Raw genomic sequence first — 21,999 nt, 5'->3', positions numbered from 1 at the left:
CTCTGCCGAACATTTTTTCCCCCAAAAATCTGTTTAATTTTTTTCTGTTTCTATAAAAGATTAGGGGGAAGCACATTCCAAATGAAGTTAAGAAAATATTTCAACTAGATGTCACCATAAGCTATTAAATTCTGCCTTGAGGAAACAGTGAAAAGAGCCTGTACATTATTCTCCTGGGAACTTTAGTCAAGTCCTGTGCAGCTGTGAGCTGAGGGCAGTCTGTTGTTCATCCCCAGAGCTACGTCAGTCACACAAGCTCAGGGGGCCGCGATGTGTCAGACACCATCAGGCATGAAACAGTGTGCTTGACGCTTGCTTCAGAATCTTGGATTTACTGTATTGCCGCTTTCAAAAGAGTTAAGGTACAGTCTTGTCTTGAGAGAGCAGCCATGACTAATTTTGGTAAATCTGATATCAGTTCCATTCAGTGGAATGGAAACATCTACCAAATGATACTGTGAAATTTTCAAAATCAATGAAATGGCTTACTCACTTAAAAATCTGTAATATGGTTTGGTCACAGTCCATAACCAGAGCTACATACATGCCATTTTACATATATGCTTTTATTTCAAGAAATAGTTAAATTATCATTATATTTTAAAATAACGTAATTATTTTCAGGGTTAGAAGCTAAACTGTGCCTCAAATGATGTGAGTTCCTGTTGAGATTAGTGTGATGAGTATGACTAAGTCTTTTTCTTTATTTTCCTTTTCCACTAGTAAATGTTTCTTTCTGCTCAAGAACTTAGTTGATAAGGGTGATTTGAAAGGTATACTATCTTTGTTTCCCAAGAAAGCATTTAGGAAGGTCTAAAGAATGTAATACAGAGGATGATCATCTTTTACTATAGCTCACTCTACATACTCCTGTTTTGTGTGTGTTAATGAAAGAAATAATGATATGAAGATTACTGAATGAATGAATAACAGCAGACACTTGGTACTGTGGACAGAATCTGTGGTCATGATGGGATATCCCCATGGGAGAATCATCATGGGATTATCACATTCATTTCCTATTGCTGTATAAAAAATTATGACAAACTTAAAGGCTCATAGCAACTCATTTACTATCTCACAGTTCTGTACGTCGAAGTCTAGGCACAGAAGTCCACGTTCGTGACTGAGGATCTCACAAGGCCAAAAGTTAGGTGTCAGCTGGGGCTATCGTGTCATCTAAAGTCTGGAGTACTCATATAAGCTAATACCGGTTGTTGGAAGAATTCGGTATCTTGCAGTTGTACAAGCAAGGTTCTAGTTTCTTGCTGGCTGACAGCTGGAAGGTAGCCCTTATATCCTAGAAGCCACCACAGACTTTAGCCAGTATGGCCTTCCTACAACTTGGTAGCTTACTTCAAGGCCCACAGGAAAATCTCTCAGACTTCTTCTAAGAGCTCACCTGATTAGGTCAGGCCCACCCAGCAGCATCTCCCTTTTGATACTCAGTCAGCTGATTAGGGACCTTAACTGCATCTGCAAAATGTCTTCATATTTGCCATTTAACGTAATCTAATAATGGCCATATTGTCATGGGCAGATCATTAGAGCATATTTGCTTTGTGATGTATGATTGCTTAAGACAGCACACTGTGAACATGAACTTATAAATAAACCACTGTAATAGGATTTTATAATTGTTTACATAAACTTTAAATTTTACATCACTTTACAAGTTACAAAGTGCTTTGTACATATTGTGCATCATTTGATTTCCATGATTACCCATCAGAGAGGCAAAGTAGATATTAGTGCAAGGTTACAGGTAAAACAAACAAACAAAGAAAAAACCCCACCAGGTCCAAAGCAGCTAAGAGGATTGCCCAAAGCTTTATAGAAAATTAGTAGTGGAGCTGGGCTTCAGCCCTGGGTCTTTTCACCCTATAGTCCAGTCCTCTTTTTTGTAATTCTGCAGTTTTCAGACTGTTTGGTTAGGTTCCCAGGAGATGTCTCAGGGATTACCGTGAGAACTCGGAGGGACACTAAGAAAGGAGGGCTAAGTACTAACATAGCAGCTCTGCTTCTGTTTGCTCTATATGCTGGGGGTTCTACACAAGCTTTAATAACCATGCTGCCTTGTTACAGGTAATGAAGAATGTGTACAAAAAATTTAGCTTAAAAGATGATTTATATAGCCATATATAAGAAGTCAAGAGTCTATTCCAGTGAAGTTTTAAGCTGTTGTTTCCTGCAGCAGCTGTTGAACCTTTTATAAAAAAAAAAAGATAGAAAAAAAAAAAAGAATTGCATTAAACAGTTGGTTTGAAATATACACTTAGGAAAACAGTGACAAACGCCACCTCCTTCACTTATATATATAAGTAAAAACAACTAATACCTTCTTAATGTCGGGTCTCTTGTTTTTCTTTTCATGCAAACACTGACTGGCAACAGAGTACACAGTTTCAATGGAAGTGCAGTCAGTGTCATTCATCTTCTTATCAATGTAATCTTCAATGGTCTTTTCCTCATCTTCAATTTCTTCTTTAATATCTAGCTTTAAAATAAATGTTCAGACTTTAATAAGAGTTTCAAATAAAAGTGAAGCAAATCAGATAAATTTTATAAATTTATTTCTAAATAAATATATTTATATTATAATTAATTTCTAGTATTGTAAATTACATTATAAAACAAAATAATACATTTTAATTATTTACTCTATTTCATAATAACACTGACTCTTACTTTACTATCTACTATTATAATTCTATGAAGATTATTTTATTTATTTAAACATACCTCCTAGAAACTTCCAGCCACTTGCCTTCTGATTTGTGCATTTATGTGCCTGAGTTAGTTGCTGTCATGCACCCACCAGCAGCATTCACTAGGCTGCCAGCACAGGGCGGTCTGCCTCTTGCAGTGCTCCTGATCATGCGATTCCCACTTCTGAATGCAGAACCTCTCTCACTGCATAGGCAAACTTCCCCACAGGTACTCAAATTGTTGAATCAAAGAGAAAGAGGGAGGAGGAAAGAGAGGGCAGGGCCACGATGAAACAGTAATGACGAGGGAGAGTGGTGTGGGATTAGGATGGTGCAGTGGGTTGAATGGTGGTCTCCCCCCAAAAAAGATAGGTCCAAGTCCTAATTCCCAGAACCTGTGAATGTGAATTTATTTGGAGAAAAACATCTCTGTGGGTGTAATTCTGTTAAGCATTTTGAGATGAGATCATCATGGATCGCCCAGGTGGGCCCTCGATCCAATGACTAGCATCTGAGTAAGAGACGGAAAGGAGACAACAGACCCAAAGGAGAAGACAGTGTGACCCCGGAGGCAGAAACTGCAGTGACGTGGCTACAGGTCAGGAAATGCCAACAGCCACCAGAACCTAGAAGAGGCTAGAGAAGATTCTTGCCTCGAGTCTCCCGAGGGAATGTGGCCCTGACAAAGTCCTGGTTTCAGACTCCTGGCTTCCAGAACTGTGAGAGAATAAATTTGTCATTTTAAGCCCCAATTTGTGGTGATTTTTTTCCTCCTGTATTTTTAATCTACACACTTTCTCCATATAATCCAATCTACACACAAAGCTTTATCTGTGCCTCTACAGGGATGGCTCGAAAACTGTAACTCCAGCCCAGGCTTCTTTCCTGACCTCCAAGTACCAAGGAGACAGAGGATTTTATTTCTTTGATGAAAACAAAATTTCACTCTGTGCTACTGTAAAATATTATGAAATATAAAAATACTAACTTTTCGCAGTAATATTATGTTCTATAAACATACTTTAACGTGAACTATTACATAGCATGTAATATCATCTTACTGCGTATCCAGGAAACCATGGTATAATACACAGTTACATAAGGGACATGTGTAGGAATATTGTAATATATAGATATTGTACTTATGGTTTCTCTTAAAAATATGGCACCAAGGCCCTGATCAATTATACCTTTTAACTTTCTAATTCTCATTGTAGGGAAATAATCTGGTATATACATATTGTCTGAATTTGTCACAGTGGTTCGTCCCATTAGAACACATAAATTCAAGTAAAATCAGTGTAGTTATTTAACCAATTTTAAGAAAAATTTACTCAGAGTAGTAGGTATTTCCATAAATTTTTAATTTTATAAAAAGATCCTGTAAGTTCTTAAAATTTACAATATAGGGAAAAAAAAAGGCATGCCATAATTTTCCTGTAATTTTAGCATTGTTAGTCTATTTATATAATTGTTAGTGAATATCTAATATAACACATAGGTGAAGTTTTCTATGATAACTGTATAAAAAATATTCCATAGTAGAAATGGATAGAGAATAATTTATTAGTAATTCTATTCTGACACAAATTTCAAAGGAAGCCATGTTGTTTTTCCTTTCTGAGCTGAAAAGGCTGTTAGTAATCACCCTGAAAGTAACAAAATAAAAATATACTGGATGACATTTCAGAAATCATAGTTTTATTCTGATTTTACCCACAAAGAAAGCAGAACATAGAATACATATGACTTTTCCAAGCTTCACAAATACTTCATGGCAGAGCTGAGATTAGAACTATCTGATGCTCTTTCCATATGCCACTCTGTAATTGCCAACAGAAAGATTGCCAATAGAAAGTGACATTTCTAGAAGCCAAATATATCTGTATAAATTTAGATTATACATGCAAAGCAAAAAGGACAGGGAAAAATGAATCTTTCAATTACCAATAACTGAGGTTCACGGTGTTCATCCACAGCTGGAAGTCCAGTTATTATTTCCAACAAAACCTATGAAGACAAAAAAAAAAGAATCCATAAATATGACTCAAGACAACATGTAGAAACTCGAAGGAACAGGGCTCTTGATTATGAACTCTGATTCACCATTTGCACCATCGCATTATGTCTGTTAGTCACGAAAGTGTGAAGAACGTGAGCTGTGATTATTTCTCCCTACCCTTTTCCTGGACATCTTGGATCCCACCCATTCCCGCAAGCAATTTTCTATCGGCAACTTACTAAATCATCAGCCCCAGTCAACACATATTCTGGACACTCCTTTTGTTTTGCAGAAGATTTTGCACAAGAATAATTTTCTCTTGATCTCAGGAGAATATTATTTTCTAAATCCTAGGCATACCCTAGAACCCTGCGCCTTAACTTCACAGTGCTCTGCAGGTAAAAATCCATAAATAGGACATATGAAAAACTACGATAAAGAACACCCAATTTTTCCAACCATTCCTCCCAACACTTCCATCTTAAGTTATTAGGATCCGACTGGTAGATCAGAAAACGCCCAAGGATATTTCCTTTAAAAAAATATTTCATTTTTAAAATACGACACTAAAGTGCATACTGTCTGACATGATTTGTTTTATGCACTGATTTAAGTTTCAGGCTAATTCATAAGAATAGTGCACCCCCCAAAAAATTTCATGCAGTAATTTCAGAAATCAGTTTAAAAATTTTACAAATTCAGAGAAGTGTTTATAATTTTCTCATTGAACGAGAGGTTAAAGTGAATAATTTACATCTTTATATAAGAGAGATAAGCAAGATGGGTGTTTCAAAATATTCTACTGTAATTTCACCATTATAAGCCAGAATGATTATTGTTCCTAATAATATATATACATATAAGTGAGAAAAAAAATATATGAAACTTACCACACCAAAGCTGTAGATGTCAGATTTGGGCGTTATTTCTCCCCGCAAAGCTTCAGGTGCCATGTAAGCTGTTGTCCCTACGATTCTGCTGGTCATGACTGTCTGGGCAAATTTCTCAGAAGCCCGTGCAAGCCCAAAGTCAGATATTTTGGCTGTAAAGTCTTCATCTAGTAAGATATTTGCACTGAAAGACAAAACGTTTTCTTTTTAAGCCAATCAAACAGTCTCTTAGGTAGGTGCATGACTGCATGTATTATTTACAGAGTGTCCCATTCTGTAATATACATCCTAAAAGCCTAAACGTTTATGTAAATAAATCTGGATTTCAGAGTAAAGCTAAAGACAAGTAATTATCTTCTTTTCCTTTTTGTTTCTTGAGGAAAAATTTTAGGAGAATAAAAATGAAATAAAATTGTCCACATTAATGAGAGATATTTTTATTTCACAAGTAATTTGGTACAGGGTAACTTCCCTCAAAGTATCCTAAAGCACCATTCCTAATTCCTTTCCTAACATTCTTCAATTCATTTAAAAACAAATTTCCACCCAAAGTATCTCAATTATTCCATTTCTTTTTCTTTTCTTTTTTTTTGGTATTTGAAATTTTCCAAAGAGGAAAGAATATGGCTAAAAGATCTTCATTCATTCATTTTATGCATTCACTCATATACTCACACTTTCACTCAACAAAACCTTATGGGGGATTCCCAGTGTGTTACACAGTATTTAAGCCCATCGCTGGGTACGGGGGAATCTTCCGTCTTGTCTGTGACAAAGGCATACGAATAATTTTTTCAAATCCAGTAAGCACTCCATAATGATAATAGTAGGTATGAGAGGCTGAGAGAACCACCATGTGCCAGGAAGAAACTGCAGAAAATTCCAGAGAAGGTAAAAAATGTGTGTAGTCTTGAAGGATTATTAGAAGTTGATGTTAAATGAGGGAGAGAAAAGCATTTCAGGAAAATGGAGCAACATGAACACAGTGATGAAAATACAAAAACATATGATCGGTTTGAAGAAACCGGCATCAGTGGAACATGGAGAGAATCCGAACTTTATCCTGTGGGCAACAGGACACCAGCTAAAGCTTTCATGGTAGGAAACTGATGTTACCAGACTTGATTTCTAGGACCATAGGCTGGCCACACAGCAGTGCATGGATGAGAACTGGTACAGACTGATTAAAGGATGACCAGAAAGCTTGTAATAAAGCACACAAGAGACAGTGAGGGTCTATGTGAAGGCAGAGCACTGGGGAGAAAAAGGAAATGCACATCTTACTTGTTTTCTCTTAATTTTTATTTTTTTTGGGGGGGGAAGTAATTAGGTTTATTTATTTATTTATTTTTAGAGGAGGTACTGGGAATTGAACCCAGGACTTCGTGCATGCTAAGCATGTGCTCTACCGCTTGAGCTATACCCTCCCCTGTGAGGTGCACATTTTGAGGCACATTCATAGCACGTTGTAATTTGTACGATATGGGGGACGAGGAAGTCTTTAGCTTGGGAGACACGATGAATACGGACTTCACTCGATTAGGAAGGAAATATAGGAGGAAGAGTTTGGGTTGGAAGAGAAGTGAGTTTGATTTCTGAAATGTTGACTCAGAGGCTGCTGTGGTACATCTCAGTGGGGTGGTTTGGTTTGGAGATACTGAAAATATAGGATTGGAGGTTGATGATACAGAGTTGAGAGTCAACTACATACAGAGAATAGTTGAAGTCACTGTTACCACTCAGCAAGAATTTGTAGGATGAACAGAAGAGATGATGAGGCAAGAATGCACCAACTGGAATACACCAATGTGTAACAGATGGGAGATGGTGTCTTTCCTCTTATTTAAGGCCAGTCCCTCTACTTGGACTCCTTTCTACATTCTCAGGAATCTTATCCTATAAATGATCTCACCTCTCTCTTCTGTTCTATCACCCTCCTCTTCCCACAGGCAAAAAGCAAGCTTTAGTGTCTGTCATCTTAAAAAAATTTGCCTAAATGACACATCTATTTCCAGCTCTCCCCTTCACTGGCTCAGTGTCTTACCAGACTTGTCTATTCTCACATCTCAGTTCTCCGACTCCCACTCTCTCCTCAACTGCAACCTGAATTGTGACCCAGTCACTACATGGAAGTAGGTCCCCATAAAGTCACTAATGACCTTCATGGCACTAATCAAATGGTTATGTTTCACCCCTCATCTTGATCTATAAAAGGTAATTGACATTTTTGACTAGTCCTTCTTGGGAAAATGTCTTCCCTTGTTCTTAGGAATCCCACACTCTCCTGGGTTTCAGCTCACTTGCACACCTTCTTAGATTTCTTTTTGGACTCATTCTCTTCTACTTGGCCATTAAGTCTTAAAGTTCCTCAGGAATAAATCTTAGGAACTATTCTGAATCTGTATCTCTCCTTAAGTACATATGAGCATAGGACAGCTCTGCAGTTATCACCTATACACAAGTAATACACAAATGGGTATCTTCAGCTGGGACATCTTTTAGCTCCAAACATGTACATCAACATCACCGTTTAACATCTCCACTTGTATGTCTTGAAAGAACTGCTAACACGACACTTGTGAAAGAGAACTCACATTTTCCACCTCCAACCTGATCCTCTTTCAGTGCTTCCCATGTAAGTGAATCATGCCACAATCATTCCAGAATGCAATTCTGGAAGCCATAAATCCCAGTGTCACTCCTGACAAGTCCCTCTCCCCGACCCCTCTGCAGCCAAGAATCAGCAAGTCCTGCCATCTTAATCTCTCAAATCTGTTCACGTCTCTTCATACGAACTGCAACCACCAAGCCTTCTATGATAGTCTCTAAACTACCCCTTCTTACAAAGTGTTCTCTACGCTCAAGTCAACGAGATCTTCTCCAAACTTAAATCTGATGCCACATTCCTACTTATAATTTCTTTCAATGGCAGCTGATTATACTTATAATAAAATTAAAGCCCTTATCTTCATCTGTTAGGTCCTACAGGGCTTAGTTGCCTGCCTACCTCTATAATTTTATCTTACATCAATCACCCCTTCAATTTCTGCACTTCAGTCCTACAGCATTTATTTCACTCCCTGTAATTCATCATGCCCACTTAACACTGCTCTTACAAATGTGGCTCCTTCCTAGAATGTTCTTTCCCCACGTTCTCTAGCTGCCCTCAAGTTGTGCCCATCTATCTCCTGTTCACTCTTTGGATCTCTGCTTAAATATCATTTCCTCATGGAACTCTTCTTTATACTAACATTATAGAATACACACTAAAGTTCTATCATAATTTTGTGCTGTCAGATGCTACAAATGCTACTTTTGCTAACTACACCATCTACAGTACCTATCACATAGTAGGTGCTCAATTAATATTTGTTAACCAAATAAATACATAACAAGGAAGAAAACTGAAATGCACCCATGGAGGATGAAAGTGATTCAGAAAAGAGCAGTGATCCAGAAAAGAAGAAAATAATTTTGACAAGACAAAATGGTCAAGAAGAACAGAATAACATACTATTAAAAAGAAAAAAAGGTCATTTAGGATGAGAACTGGAAATGGGTCACTGGAATGAAGTAAGGGAGATTACAGGCGTCCTGAGTGAGGAGAGCTTTCATGGAGTGCTCCAGGGGAAGACATGCAAGTGAATAACAAATAGAACGAGTGAGAGAAAATTATCCTCTGAAGACAGTTTTCTGAAGGCTTTTTAGCAGTAGCATTTACCTTTTAATATCTCTATGAATATGATGGTTTTCATGTAAAAAACTGAGGCCGTTAGCTGCACCCTGAGCAATCTTGCATCTCATGTGCCAAGAGAGTGGTGGAGTACCATCCTTATGAAGTAAGAAACAAGCCAATTTAAAAAAAAAAAAAAGAAGAGGATTAAAAAAAAACCCATAGACAATATATAACAGAATATTTTTCTAAGCAACTAGAAATGAAAATGATACTACATTGCTAAGAATTTAGGACTATCATTTTTTTAGGTTGTCCCTAAATAAGATCAAATAGGGATCTGCATTTCTTATTTAACAATAAAAATATATTAGAGCATCTTCAAAGTCTAGCCTTAATTGATAACTTGACATTTTAGATCATGACCTGACAGAAAAGCCATTCCCGCTGTTTACATATCAACTGGATAGTTTTCAGAGATCAGGAAAAATATTAAGATGAATATAGATTAAATGATCCTGTTACAAAGTAAACATTAGCATTTCAACACAGAAACGAAAGCCAAACAATCTGATAAACAAACATTTTACCAAGCAAGACAGTCTGTCCAGCAATGAACCATTGGGCATGTAAACATAGACTAAGCAGAGGTCTTCTCCATCACTTGAGAAACCAAGTAGTTCTACTAAGTTTTCATGTTGACACCTGTGACAAACAATTTTCCACTCAACATTATTATGATACACACATAATATTTAGCTGTAGGTTGGAAGTTACTGAATTTAAAGCTTTCACAGAAAAAAAAGCGCAAGAAAATAATTACATGCTTTACATCATTGTAATATATATGTTTCCAACATGTTTACATATGTTTATTATAACTGCTTATAATTTTCTGCAAACAGTTCTTTTAGCCAATATTGATCAACATTAGAAGCAAAATCTCTCTTCATTTTATAGTAAAAGCTCAAGAACTCAGACCATTGGTATTTGTAATAGTTTGGTTAAGAACTAGGCTGATGTTTACCTTTGTTTGCACAATTTTCAGTGACAACACAAAAAAGAATTCAAGAAGTCTGTTGAAACTTGTATGACAACCCTTTCAAGGATCCAAAGCACTGACTTACAGACATCTGATTTTGAATCACATCTAATGTACACATTTCTGATTTTTAATATCTATTATTTATAACCTAATTTGAGTTTCTTTATACGCTTACGAGTAATACAACTAAAGAGAGTCGAAGTCTAACAAGACTGCAGGCATCTGCGGTAAAGCAGAAAGAAAATTGGGCTCAGAGTTCAGTCCTAAGTTCAAAGTCTAACTCTGCCACCTTCTGGAAATGTGACCTATCACAAGTTAACAGCCTCACTGAGCCTCAGCACCTTTACCTGGTAAATGTGGACAATACCTATTTAGTAACACAAATGATGTGAAAATCAAATGAGCAAATACAAAGGAGAGCCTAGAAATAGTTCATGAGGTGCAAATTAAAACAGTAAGTGCTTCATTTTCCACCAAACCGGCACATTTTAGGTGAGTAGATAACATTTGCTGAGTTTATACTATATAGAAGGCACTGCGGTAAGTGACTTACCCGCTTTGTTTTATTTAATCTTTACAATAATTCAATGAAGAACTTCATTTTTAAAATTATTATCCCATTTTATAGATGAGAAAACTAATGGATAGACAGTTAAGAAAGTTGGCCAAGGTCATTGTGCTAGTAAGGTTCGGAGATTGGTACTTACTGAAAAATAGTAATAATATTTAATGGTGGTGAGGTAGCAGTGAAGTTTGTAATTGTAATACATTGCTGGTAGATGTATAAATGATCATAACTCATCTACAAAGCCATTTGGACAAATACTTAGAAAGCTTTTAAAAAGTTCATGCATTCAGAACCAATAATTCTTCTAAAACTGTATCCTGGTGAAATAAGCAAATTTGCATTTAAAGATTTATGTACAAAAAGATTCAAGGGAATTTTAATTTGTAATATTGAAATTTTAAAACAAACCTAGAAGGATAATGGTTAAATATAATCCATATATGCTACAATGTTGCACATAATTTTAAATGTTTTAAAATTATTTTAATGACATGGGGAAGATGTTACACACTTATCATGAAGCAAGTACATCAAAATATTAGCAGTGGTTATCTCGCAATGATATACTTAGAGATGGTTTTTATTATCTGGAAAATGTTTTCCTGTATTTCTCAGAGAATCTATTTTGAACAAGTTACTTTTAGGATTGGAGAGTTGGGGTATGAGTGGGGAGGACAAATCCTGAATGGAAGAGTTTCTTCTCAGTGAGCATTATTTTTACTGTGAATGAACTAATTCCAATCTATTCTTTCTTAAAGTTAAACAACTAGAATTGCTGATTGATAGCAATGGGTCTGATGAGTACACACTGGTAACCCCCCTTAAGGATTTAGATCAAAAGCTCAGGCTCTGAAATCAGACAGATCTGGATTTGAAACTCACATAGTTACTGGTTATGTGGCCTTGGGCAAGTTATTCACCGTTTCTAAGTCTCAGTGAAAAAAAAAAAGCATGTGTGTGGTGTGGTGATAACAACTGAGGATTTAATGAGACAATGCTCATAAAATACACTGCAAGGTTTCTGGTCTATTGTATGCACTCGGGTATCAATCACTATAACTATTAGAACACTCTTCCTGATTTATTTCATCCTTTCTTCTTGGATGTTTTCAAACATACTGAGTCAATGCCTTCTAAACATTCTTGCATATAACAATTTCCTGGTCTATGGGTGTTAACTTATAGCTATAGCTAAGGGATAATTTGATATCTATCTATCCATCTATCTAATATATCTACAATTTACCTCTCATAAATTTCTGGGAGCAGAAAACCTGTTGAAATTCCATGTAACTTAGGTTTAGAACAATGACTGCTGCTTAATCTACACACATATGAGTATATGTGGTCATAGAATTAAAGAATCAAAGTTCTTTCAAGTCCTCTAATCTAAGCCCTTTATTTTAACTTATATATTTGAAAATATCACTAGCTCATGGCACACTCTGGTTAAGAAAACGGGTCCCTCACTCCCTGTCGTGCTCTCTTTCACTGTACCACACCACAAATTCACTTACTTTGCCATTACTTTTATTTCTTGATCAAACTGTTGTTTCAGTTCTTCTGTGCTAATGTCAACCATCTGAAAAAATAAAATAATATACAATATAATACAATACAATAACCCCAAGGCTCCCAGGCTGGAATGGGTACAAGAGATCATCTGGCTAATCCGGTTTTCTTTAAAATAATAAGGCATCGCTCTCCCCATTTTATAGAACAACCAAGAACTAGAAATATTTGTCATTTGCTCAAGATTTCATGGCTGGTTAGTGAAGGAAGAAAACCATATAAACCATGCAACTATATAAACCTCACTGAGTCATTGTGGGAACAAAATGACATAATATGAGATTCCACTGCATTAACATCTGGGAAAAAAATTCAGTGTAGTAGAAAATATAAGCAAATTTGAAGGCAAAAAGAAAAACAAGACCTGCAGAAGTATTTGCCACATAGATGACAAAGGGTGACTAACTTTATCGTATAAATATGCACTGTATTGGTATTTTTAGAATCCAATAATATATTTAAAATATAACAAATCAGTAATTTAACAGTAAACACTCTAACAGAAATGGGGACAAAGGACATAGATAAGAAATTTTTAAATTTTTTTCTTATGGTATGCTTTCTAAACTATTTTTAAATGAGAAAAGTAATGCAAATAAGTTATTTTTACAAAATTTTCTTATCTCTTACCATTTTAAACTTGATTATGCATGAAGCACTGTAAAGAGTTGGGTTTCTCAGCTTTATTTTGTGAATCTTCCCAAATTATATGTATAATTGTATGTATTTGTATATAACTACATATTTGTAGGGGTAGAGTCCAAAGCTTTCAACGAATTTTTAAGTGTTAAGAACTACCAGCTTAGAGATGTTTATTTAAAGAAAATGCACACTGAAACAATATATTTCCTAAAGATTAATTTAAAATGTATTATACAGCACACTAGAAATCAATTCTTCCTTTAATTCTTTTTCTTTCTGAAAATAGAACTTACTGCTGCAAGCTTCTTCACTGCTACGGTCCTGTTGTTCACGAGGCCTTTATACACAACCCCAAATCCTCCCTCTCCCATTTTGTTACCACCAACAGAGACGGGCCGCTCATCAAAGTTATTCGTGACATCCTTCAACTCATAAAATGAAAAACTGTGAAAACCTATAGTGTCAATAAGAGAAGGAAAAAAGTGCTTCAGTAAAAAAGAAATTGGTTTTAATAACTTCAGTATTTTCTCAATGTGGATACTTTCATACATATGCAAACAGTCACAACTTTGGATTATGTATGATGGAAGAGAGTAAAACCACTTTTAAATTTTGATTCATTTATTTAAAAAAATCTATTTCTAAAATTTTTAATTAAAAAAATTGAAGTACAGTTTACAATGTCCTATCCATTTCTGGTGTACAGCATAATGTTTTAGTCATACATATATTCCTTTTTATATTCTTTTTCCTTATACGTTACTACAAGATATTGAATATAGCTCCCTGTGCTGTACAGCAGAAACTCGTTGCTTATCTATTTTATATAGAGTAGTTAATATCTGCAAACCTTGAACTCCCAACTTATCCCTTCCCCCTCCCAGTAACCATAAGTTTCTTTTCTACGTCTGTGCGTCTGTTTCGTTTTGTAAATAAGTCCATTTTAAAATCACTTTTTTAAATTCAAATTTTAAGCTTTATCTTGAGAATTCTGTTTCGTGGTCTTTCACCTAAAACTCTAGTCACTTATTTTTCTTTATCAAATGATCTTTTCCAGTTATGTAAATATTTACTTGTTTTTTTTTCCATACTTCTGTGAGTATTCGTATGTCCTGTTGCCTCTACTCACTGATGACACTGACTGATACAATGAAGATGGTGCTTAATAAATCAGGAGGGAAAAAGAACCACAAAAGAGTTATTGCTAGCATGCAGAAACAAAAGGAGAGACTTATTTTAAAGCAGTGATAGTCTTAACAACCAACCCCGTCATGGTTAAGTGCTGCAAATGTTACTTACGTGTATCACTAATTTCTAAACTTCTATTCTCTGGACTTGAGGAGTCTGGTGGCATATAGTTCTGTTCAGGATTCTGATCAGGTATCACAGATGTCCTGTCTTTGCCACAGGGTGGCATCTGTTTCTGCTGAACGGTTACAGTTTCTTTAGGAGGCAGTGTATTAACCGTTTTGGGAACAGCATCTGACAAATGAAGTAAGATACAAGTTAACCTTTCATAAGAAAAAGTGCTTGTGAAAAAGTTAAACTAGGAACTCGGTTCACTTAACATCATTCCAGTTTCTACACGTTAGCTCCATACTCTCTTAGTACTAACAAGAAGCTGCCTAGTAAGAATGCATAAATTTTGATAAAGATGGGTAGAGAGGGCAAGGCAGTCTTTTCAAAAAGTGGTCCAGGAGCCACCTGCCTCAGAAGCCCTGAAGTACTTGTTTAAAAACATAGACCTTGAACCTAATTCAAGAGTTCTGATAACGAGGTCGTGTTTAACAAGAACTCCTGGTGATTCTTCTGCACTCTCAAGGGTGTGAACCACTGGTGTAAATGGCACCAAAGGGAAAAAAATAGCTTATGAAGGAGGAAACTAGACACTAAGCCACTGGAACAGTGTGAGGAGATCTCCATCACAGAATGATCCATCAGGGTGGAAGGTGAGGGCGAAAAAAAACAAGAGCTTTGTCTCATCATTCTAAACTTGCTGTTGGTACAAAACCTGACTTTAACACTGGGCTCAGGTTCAGTCGTGAAGCCTCCATTTCCTTCACAGCAAGTCTGCGGTGTCCTATGTCTGGGTGCTTGTTAAAGACTTGGGGAGAGTTGAAAGAATGAAAAAGAATCGTAAATCTAAGATTCATCTACTAAGAGAAAACAGTAAGACTAAGGGGAAATGTCTCTATTTCTGCACTTGTCTTTCCAACCTCAGTACTGATACCCTGGACCCACTCAGTTTACCTGGTAGCAAAAGACTTGCAGGGGCAAAAAACTCATTTTGTATCAAAAGATCCACAAGATCACCAACTGTGCAATTTGTGGTGCCCCAGTCAAACAGTAATTCACAAGTGGGACTTTTTCCAGTTTGAAGTAAGGCTTCAAATCTCCTTAAAGCAAGGGATGGAAAAACAAAATTAGTATGTAAATGGAATTAACACGCACATAGGAATTGTTCCCCACCCCCAGCCTCTGTGTCACCCACAGCACTTCTTATAATATGTATAAAAGTAAACGGGCAGGAGGAGAATCAGGAAGAACTATAGAGAACGGGAAAGATGGGCAGAAGGAAAAAAGACGAAGGTGATGATAATGTAAGTTGACATACACTGAGTATTCACAGTGGGCTACAGAATGCACACACGTGAACTCATTTTATTCTCAAAGATACTATGAATATCATGCTAATTTAGTAATAAGAAAGTGTGAGAGGTGAAGTAAGCAGCCCACAGCCACATAGCCACCAAAATGTGTACAAATTGGGATCCAAATTTAGATCTCACTTGACATAAAGGTGTGCTATATTACTTCCCTATATGACTTGTTAACTCTGTTAGCCATATGATTTTTAATAAACCAGGCTGCTTAAAGAAACAGGAAATATACAAACTTACAGAATTATTCCTTTGTGTCAATGAAATTGAAGGAAAAACACAGATCAGTTTTTCATTCAAAATTTCTTTAAAAATTAGTTTTGATGATAACGTTTCAAAACGTAATATAGTTTTCTTTTGTTTTTCCTACAAATTTTCTATTTTGAAAACTGTCAAACCTACAGAAAAGTTGAATGAATAATACCACAAACAACTGTCTACCCTTCACAGAGACTGCCAGCTTTGTGTTCTTTCCCGTCCCCTCCTCCCCATCTCTGTCTTGGTGTCTGCGTGCTTGCTTTAGCATGTGGGCCCGGCGCCTTGTAGAATGTCTCACAGTTTAGATCTGTCTGACTACTTTCTCATGATGAAGTTCAGGTTAAACATTTTTGGTAAGAACGCTACATCGGTGACAGTGTCTCCTCCCCACAGTATCACACCCTGAGGCACAGAATGGCAGTTGGTACCATTACTGATGACCCAAAGTTTGATAACTTGATTAAGGAGGGGTATTTCAGATTTTTTTCTCTACAAAAGTACCTTTCCCCTTCACAATTCATGAACAACCTGCGGATAAGACTTTAAAATCTCGTACATACCTTGTTCATCAATAACCTTTCACCCTGTGGCTTGGCACTCACTGCTGAGCCCTCTGTGAATCAATCATTCACTGGTAGTTGTAAACGGGTAACTTTTCAGTCTGAGCATTCTTTCAATTATTATTTGCTGCCATTATTCTCTAAAGAAGGGCTTTTTCTACCCCCCCACCACTCCCTCAACTACGCTCTAAAATTTTTTAATAATTAATTTCAATGAAATTAATTGAAGCCATAAAAATGGCTTTCGAGGTTTAAAATTAAGCTTCCTCCAAGTAATTTAAGATGTTAATCCTTCATCTGAGACATTTCCTGGAAGGACTAATATGGGAGTTCTGGCTTCAAGTTCTTTTTCAGGTTAATGCTGAAAATCACAAATAAATTTATTTTCCTCTTGCTCCCAATGGCAGATTTTCACATAGTTTTGGGCTGGAAAAACTGACAGAAATAAAATCTGTACTTATATGCCACATGAAATCAAGGAAAGACAAGTAGAAAGAATGGAAATTATCTGTAGATAGTGTTGAAAAATCCTGGCTAAGAACTAAGAATTCTATTCATAGATGTGTACATGTACAAGCAACTTTAAAATGTCAATTTGAAGAATTCCCAAAATACACTGTTAAAGTGACTTAGAGATTCACACACTTAGACATTTACGCTCCAGAATTTTACTAGAAATTCTTATAATGTTCTTATGTTATTTCAATCTGGGAATCACAGGTGTGAGGCCAAGTGAATGTGCTTGGCTTGCCAGAGAACCAGAGTAAAAGTTGGAATCTTAATTCTAACCCCCAAAACTTATTGGCAAGACCACAATATTAGCCTAGCTGATATACTGGAAAATGGAGCAAAATTTGAAAAAAAAAAAAGGGGGGGGGTATTTACTACCATTACCTCCTCTGGAGAGAGGTTTATTTTCTGAACTGCAACAGTAGACAGTATTCATACCTATTAATCATTCTAGGTCGTGATGTAAGAACTTAAAAAGAAAAAGAATTTTGTATGTTACCTTATGTGAAACTGGTTGTATCTCTCGTCACCAGATGGTTTTTTAATAGCTACTGCTAACTTCTTCCATCCTTCTTGGGGATCAATAAAATCTGACAGCTTCCTAATTAGTCCAACATTGAGGCAGCGCACATATGTTGATGCTGTTATGGGTTTGCTCATCTTTTATTCCTAAAATATGGAAAATGCTCATTAAAATTTTACAGTAGCTTTAGCGATGACATCTGTAAGCTTGTACATCCCACTTTACAATAACAAATGAAATGCTGGTGACTGATTACACCATAACAGAGGAACACTCCAAAGTCAACTAGCTGATAGTCCAGTCTTTCTCCATCTCTAAATATCAACAAAAATTTTAAAGGATTATTATTTTTTTGGATACTGACATTTTCCAAGTGAAATTTACACAAAGGAGTAAATAGTTGACTTTTTCAGAAAAATTCCTGTAAACAGATTCAGACATCAAATCTATTTTTAAAAAAAGATTTATTTTTCAACTTAAAAATATTTCTCTCAATCAGTACTTATTTACTATTAAGCATTTATGCAATACTCTTTGGTAGACGTAAAAAAAAGTGTTCTGAAATAGTTTGTATAGCCTTAAAAGATACGGTCCAGCCACAGACTTTTCACATCAGATGTTCTTCCTTGATGCCACCACAAGTTTTGAGTCCAGCAGACCTTCCTGATCACTGTTCCTTCCCTACTATGGCAAGTCCTGCGGTTCACCACTTCAACTACTCTCTTGACAGAACCTTCATTTCCTCAGTCCCCTTTTTCTTCTGCTACTCCATCCTGGAGAGATGCAGGCAAGGATAAATCTCGCAGTTTTCTCTGTACACCAGTGATGCTGAATGCAGCTGTGCAGAACAAGGGACCTGAGCAGGCCAGTGTGAATACCAATGTAGGGGACCCTTTTCCATTGCACTTCAACACAGCTGTTATTCCTTCCATCTGTCCTCCGAGACTATTTCACACCTTTGCTCTCCTCATGCGGTTTTATTTTATCTCCACCTCCCTCATTCTCAGCAAGTGGTGACCTTTCCAACTCACCAAACCATGCAGATTTAGCTATCCTTCTGTCGATCCCTCTCCTGCTCCTCTACATATTTCTATTTTGAAAATGCAATATAATCAATCTGGGGAGTAAAGAACAGATTCATGTGGTACAAAATTCAGAAGCTACAAAAGAGTCAGAAGCAAAAGTCCTTCTGTGTCCTAGGCCTCTATATTAGCGTTTTCTTTTCTTTGGCCTTCTTTGGCCACCACATCTAAGTAGGTCCATCTACTCAACCTAATGACCTTTCCTCACTGCACAATGTATCTGCTCCCTGAGTTCAGGGACTATGCTCATTTTGCCCACTAAAATATAACTCGTGACTAGCACACTGTAGATCCTGGTGTTATGTGTTAGGAATGAATGAATTTCTTGCCCAGTAACATGCAAGGTGATTTATATATTTCACTTAATCCTCACAGTGACTAAGGCAGTTTTATCATCTCTATTTCACAAAGGTAGTAAGTGAAAGAGGTAAGTCTTGAACCTGTATCTGACTCCAAAATTCATGCCACATATCCCTGTTTCTCCAACTCAAAGCATTGTTCATGCCACTCTCTTTTCTAGAAAGACTTATTATTTCCTTTCATTTATTCATATATTCAATAAATATCATGTATAATTTATTTATATATTCAATATACATTAGGCTTTGCAATAAGTGATGGGAGCTACAGAGAAGAGAAAAATCGTTTTCAAACTTCTCAGTCTAGAAGGGGCACAACCAATTACAACGATTATGAATGCCACAAGAAGTGCGAGCAGAGTGGTAATGGGGTCCAGAGAAGGAGCATCAAAAGAAGCAGTCTGAAGGAGGTATATCAAGACAGATTTGGGTGCGGTGGGAGGTTGGAAGGATGAGTGAAAAAGAATGAAGATATTCCCGTTCCCCAAAAAACAGAAGGAAATTCCAGGCAGCAGGAATAGCATGGGAGAGCATGGGTTAGGCTAAGGCAAGGAGTTAGCTATGGCTGGACCAGAGGATACATGTCATTAAGTAATAAGAGATAAGTTTGGAGAGGTAGGCAGGGCCACGATCATTATGTGTCCCATATGCCATGTCAAGGAGTTTAAGTTTATACCAAAAGCTACAGGGGGGCTATTTCAGGGTTTTAAGGAAAGGCAGTGTGTGATCCTATCTGGTTAAGTGAATTCCTCCAAATAAAATTTGAAGGGATGGATATTAAGACAAAGAGACCAGAGACCAATTTGAAAACTTTATAGTAATCAATAATTGAAAGCCTGAAGAAAGTATATGGTCAGGGAATGGAGAAGAAAAAGCTTCCAAGATTTAGAAGGCCAAATCAAAACAATTTCATGATATTAGAGGGAGAGGAGACTGAAGGAAACAAGCCGAAGGTTGGTTTTTTCCCTTGGGCGATTATGTAGATGAGAGAGGAAATCATGCATTCAGTTCTGGTCACGTTAAGTGTGAATTATCTCCCTCTGGCACCATCTAGGGGAGTTGGCACTAAGGAGCTGGATATATGGTCTGGAGCTTAGGAGAGAGGTTTAGGTAAAGAATGCTTACATATGAACCTTCTCATGTATTCATATATGAATAGTTGGCTGAAGCAACAAGGAAATACGAGACTGCCTATTAGGAATAGATAGAATGTGAAGGAATGAAGAGAAAAAAAGAAACTAAGTATTGGTAAGTCATGGAGGTAATCAGGAAGACCATTAGGACAGTAGCATATCAGAGACTTCTAGAATGGGCGATAGGGTGGTATAAAAGACCCAGAAAGGTCAAATAAACACTGATGTGTGTGTTAAATACGGAAACCAGAAGGCCACTGGGTGACTGAAGAACAGTTTCAGTGGAGCAGTGAATGCATGGAAGAAATGAGTTTTCCAGGAAGTCCGGCTATAAAGGGAAGGAGATAGAAAGAGAGAGGAAGGAAAAAAGAAAGAAAGGAAGGGAGCAGTTCTCACACTAGGCCTTAGTACTCTTTACACTCTCAAAAATTACTGTGGTTACATTTTGTTTATTTTGGTGACATTACCAATATTTACCATATTAGAAACTGATGCTCAGAAATGTAAACATTACTTATTCATTAATCCATTTAAAATAAGAATAAATGTCCTACATATTAGCATACATAATATACTTGAATAATAATAACCATATTTCCTCCCATAATATGAGTGACATTGTTTTACAGTTTTGCAAATCTCTTTAATTTTTAACTTAATAGAAGACAGCTGGGTTCTAATATCTGCTTCTGCATTCAACTAGTGGCAATATGTTAATTTGGTTGATGCATATGAAAAAAATCCCGGTTCACACAGACATATAGTTGGAAAGGGCAGAGTATATTAATAATAGTCATTTCACAAAGTGGGTATTTTTATTTGCTGCTATATTAAAACTTGGTAAGTGATAACTTCCTGAAAGTTAGCTGCAGTGCGGAAGATCAGGAGCTCTGCTTGGACAGGTAGAAAGCAAACTTCAAATGATTGTTCAGCATGCAAACAGGAGAATAAGATAAATCTGAACTTTCTGACGGATCTCTTCAAGGGAAAAGGCAAATCTGAATATACTCTGAGGGCTCCTTGGGCAGACAGGTTTTTGAGGCACTAAGAGAGCTTACTTGTTCCCATTCTAAACGGGCTGCTTTCCATTCTTTTGTTCCCTCTCTTGTTTCCAGGCTGTCAGTACATTTTTCCCATCTGATAATGTATTTATAACCCCGCTTCCATTTCCTGGACGCTGGAGAGACAAGCTAATTAGAATCTCGGAGGTTCGGAACGCTTTCCACGCGGCGAGCATCTCCGCCGGGTGCTGGTCTTACTTCCTGGTTCTCGGGAAAAGAGATTTCCTTTCGTAAACGGGTTCTTGGAACACACCGCCTGGGAGTTGAGAAACTTGAGGCGGGGTCCGACAGAGCCACAGAGGGGCTGGGTGAGGCCTGCCCACGCCCCACGGCCCGCCTCAGCTCCCACTAAATTCTGATCCCCCGGGACCCACCCAGGTCTTCTCCCTGCAGCAAGCGCTGCCCGAGCAACCTACTTCCTCCCTAACTTTTCTCACTTCCACCGAAGATAGGAAGACGATGTTCCTTCCGAACCGTCCTTCAAAAACCCTGGGGCAGAGGGACCGAGGCCGGGGCGCGGGCCTCGGACATCCCGCAGGGAAGGTGGCGCGCACAGCCGGAATCCCTTACCTGCCCAGGCGCCGGGCGCGGGGGGCGGGCGGGACGCCTCGGGGCTGAGCCACCGGCGGGTGAACCCGGGTTCTAGGAAGGGCCGGGGCGGGCCCAACCCGTCAAGCCCCGCCCCGCCCCGCCCCCTCCCCCGCCCCCGCCCCGCCCTCTTCCTCCTTAAGCCTCTAGGCTGCTCCCCTGCGT

At 37.4% G+C, this 21,999-nt stretch overlaps 1 protein-coding gene across 4 annotated transcripts; it reads right to left on the bottom strand.

Moving 5' to 3' along the window:
• Nucleotides 1-1,058: 1,058 nt before the first annotated feature.
• IRAK4 (interleukin 1 receptor associated kinase 4) lies at nt 1,059-21,909 on the bottom strand. 4 transcript variants are annotated; one of them, XR_004140130.2, is made up of 12 exons: nt 21,817-21,909; nt 17,588-17,757; nt 15,351-15,496; nt 14,400-14,582; nt 13,394-13,554; nt 12,404-12,468; nt 9,864-9,978; nt 9,322-9,431; nt 5,601-5,784; nt 4,656-4,718; nt 2,339-2,493; nt 1,059-2,206 (listed from the first exon to the last, which is right to left on the bottom strand). XR_004140130.2 is itself a non-coding variant. In XM_010989578.3 (12 exons), the coding sequence occupies exons 2-12, from the start codon at nt 17,746-17,748 to the stop codon at nt 2,174-2,176; spliced, it is 1,380 nt and encodes a 459-aa protein (XP_010987880.1). In that variant the 5' UTR covers nt 17,749-17,757; nt 21,817-21,909; the 3' UTR covers nt 1,059-2,173. The 4 variants fall into 4 exon arrangements, 3 of the variants coding, with proteins under 3 accessions (XP_010987880.1, XP_064347860.1, XP_064347861.1); XM_010989578.3 differs by having other exon boundaries at nt 2,339-2,497; XM_064491790.1 differs by lacking the exon at nt 21,817-21,909 and adding an exon at nt 21,244-21,365 and having other exon boundaries at nt 2,339-2,497.
• Nucleotides 21,910-21,999: the final 90 nt, after the last annotated feature.

The sequence above is a fragment of the Camelus dromedarius genome, chromosome 11 (genome assembly GCF_036321535.1).
Source record: "Camelus dromedarius isolate mCamDro1 chromosome 11, mCamDro1.pat, whole genome shotgun sequence".
Classification (NCBI taxonomy): Eukaryota; Metazoa; Chordata; class Mammalia; order Artiodactyla; family Camelidae; genus Camelus; species Camelus dromedarius.
Note: the sequence above shows the minus strand (reverse complement) of the source record. Positions and strands in the feature narration are given on the sequence as shown.

Coding starts and splice junctions, on each gene's coding strand:
- IRAK4 (XM_010989578.3), bottom strand. CDS start 17,748: ATGAGCAAACCCATAACAGCATCAACATATGTGCGCTGCCTCAATGTT. Junction 14,583..15,350: donor TGCAAGTCTTTTGCTACCAG/GTAAACTGAGTG, acceptor TTCATTTGTCAG/ATGCTGTTCCCAAAACGGTT. Junction 12,469..13,393: donor CAGTGAAGAAGCTTGCAGCA/GTAAGTTCTATT, acceptor TTATTTTTTCAG/ATGGTTGACATTAGCACAGA.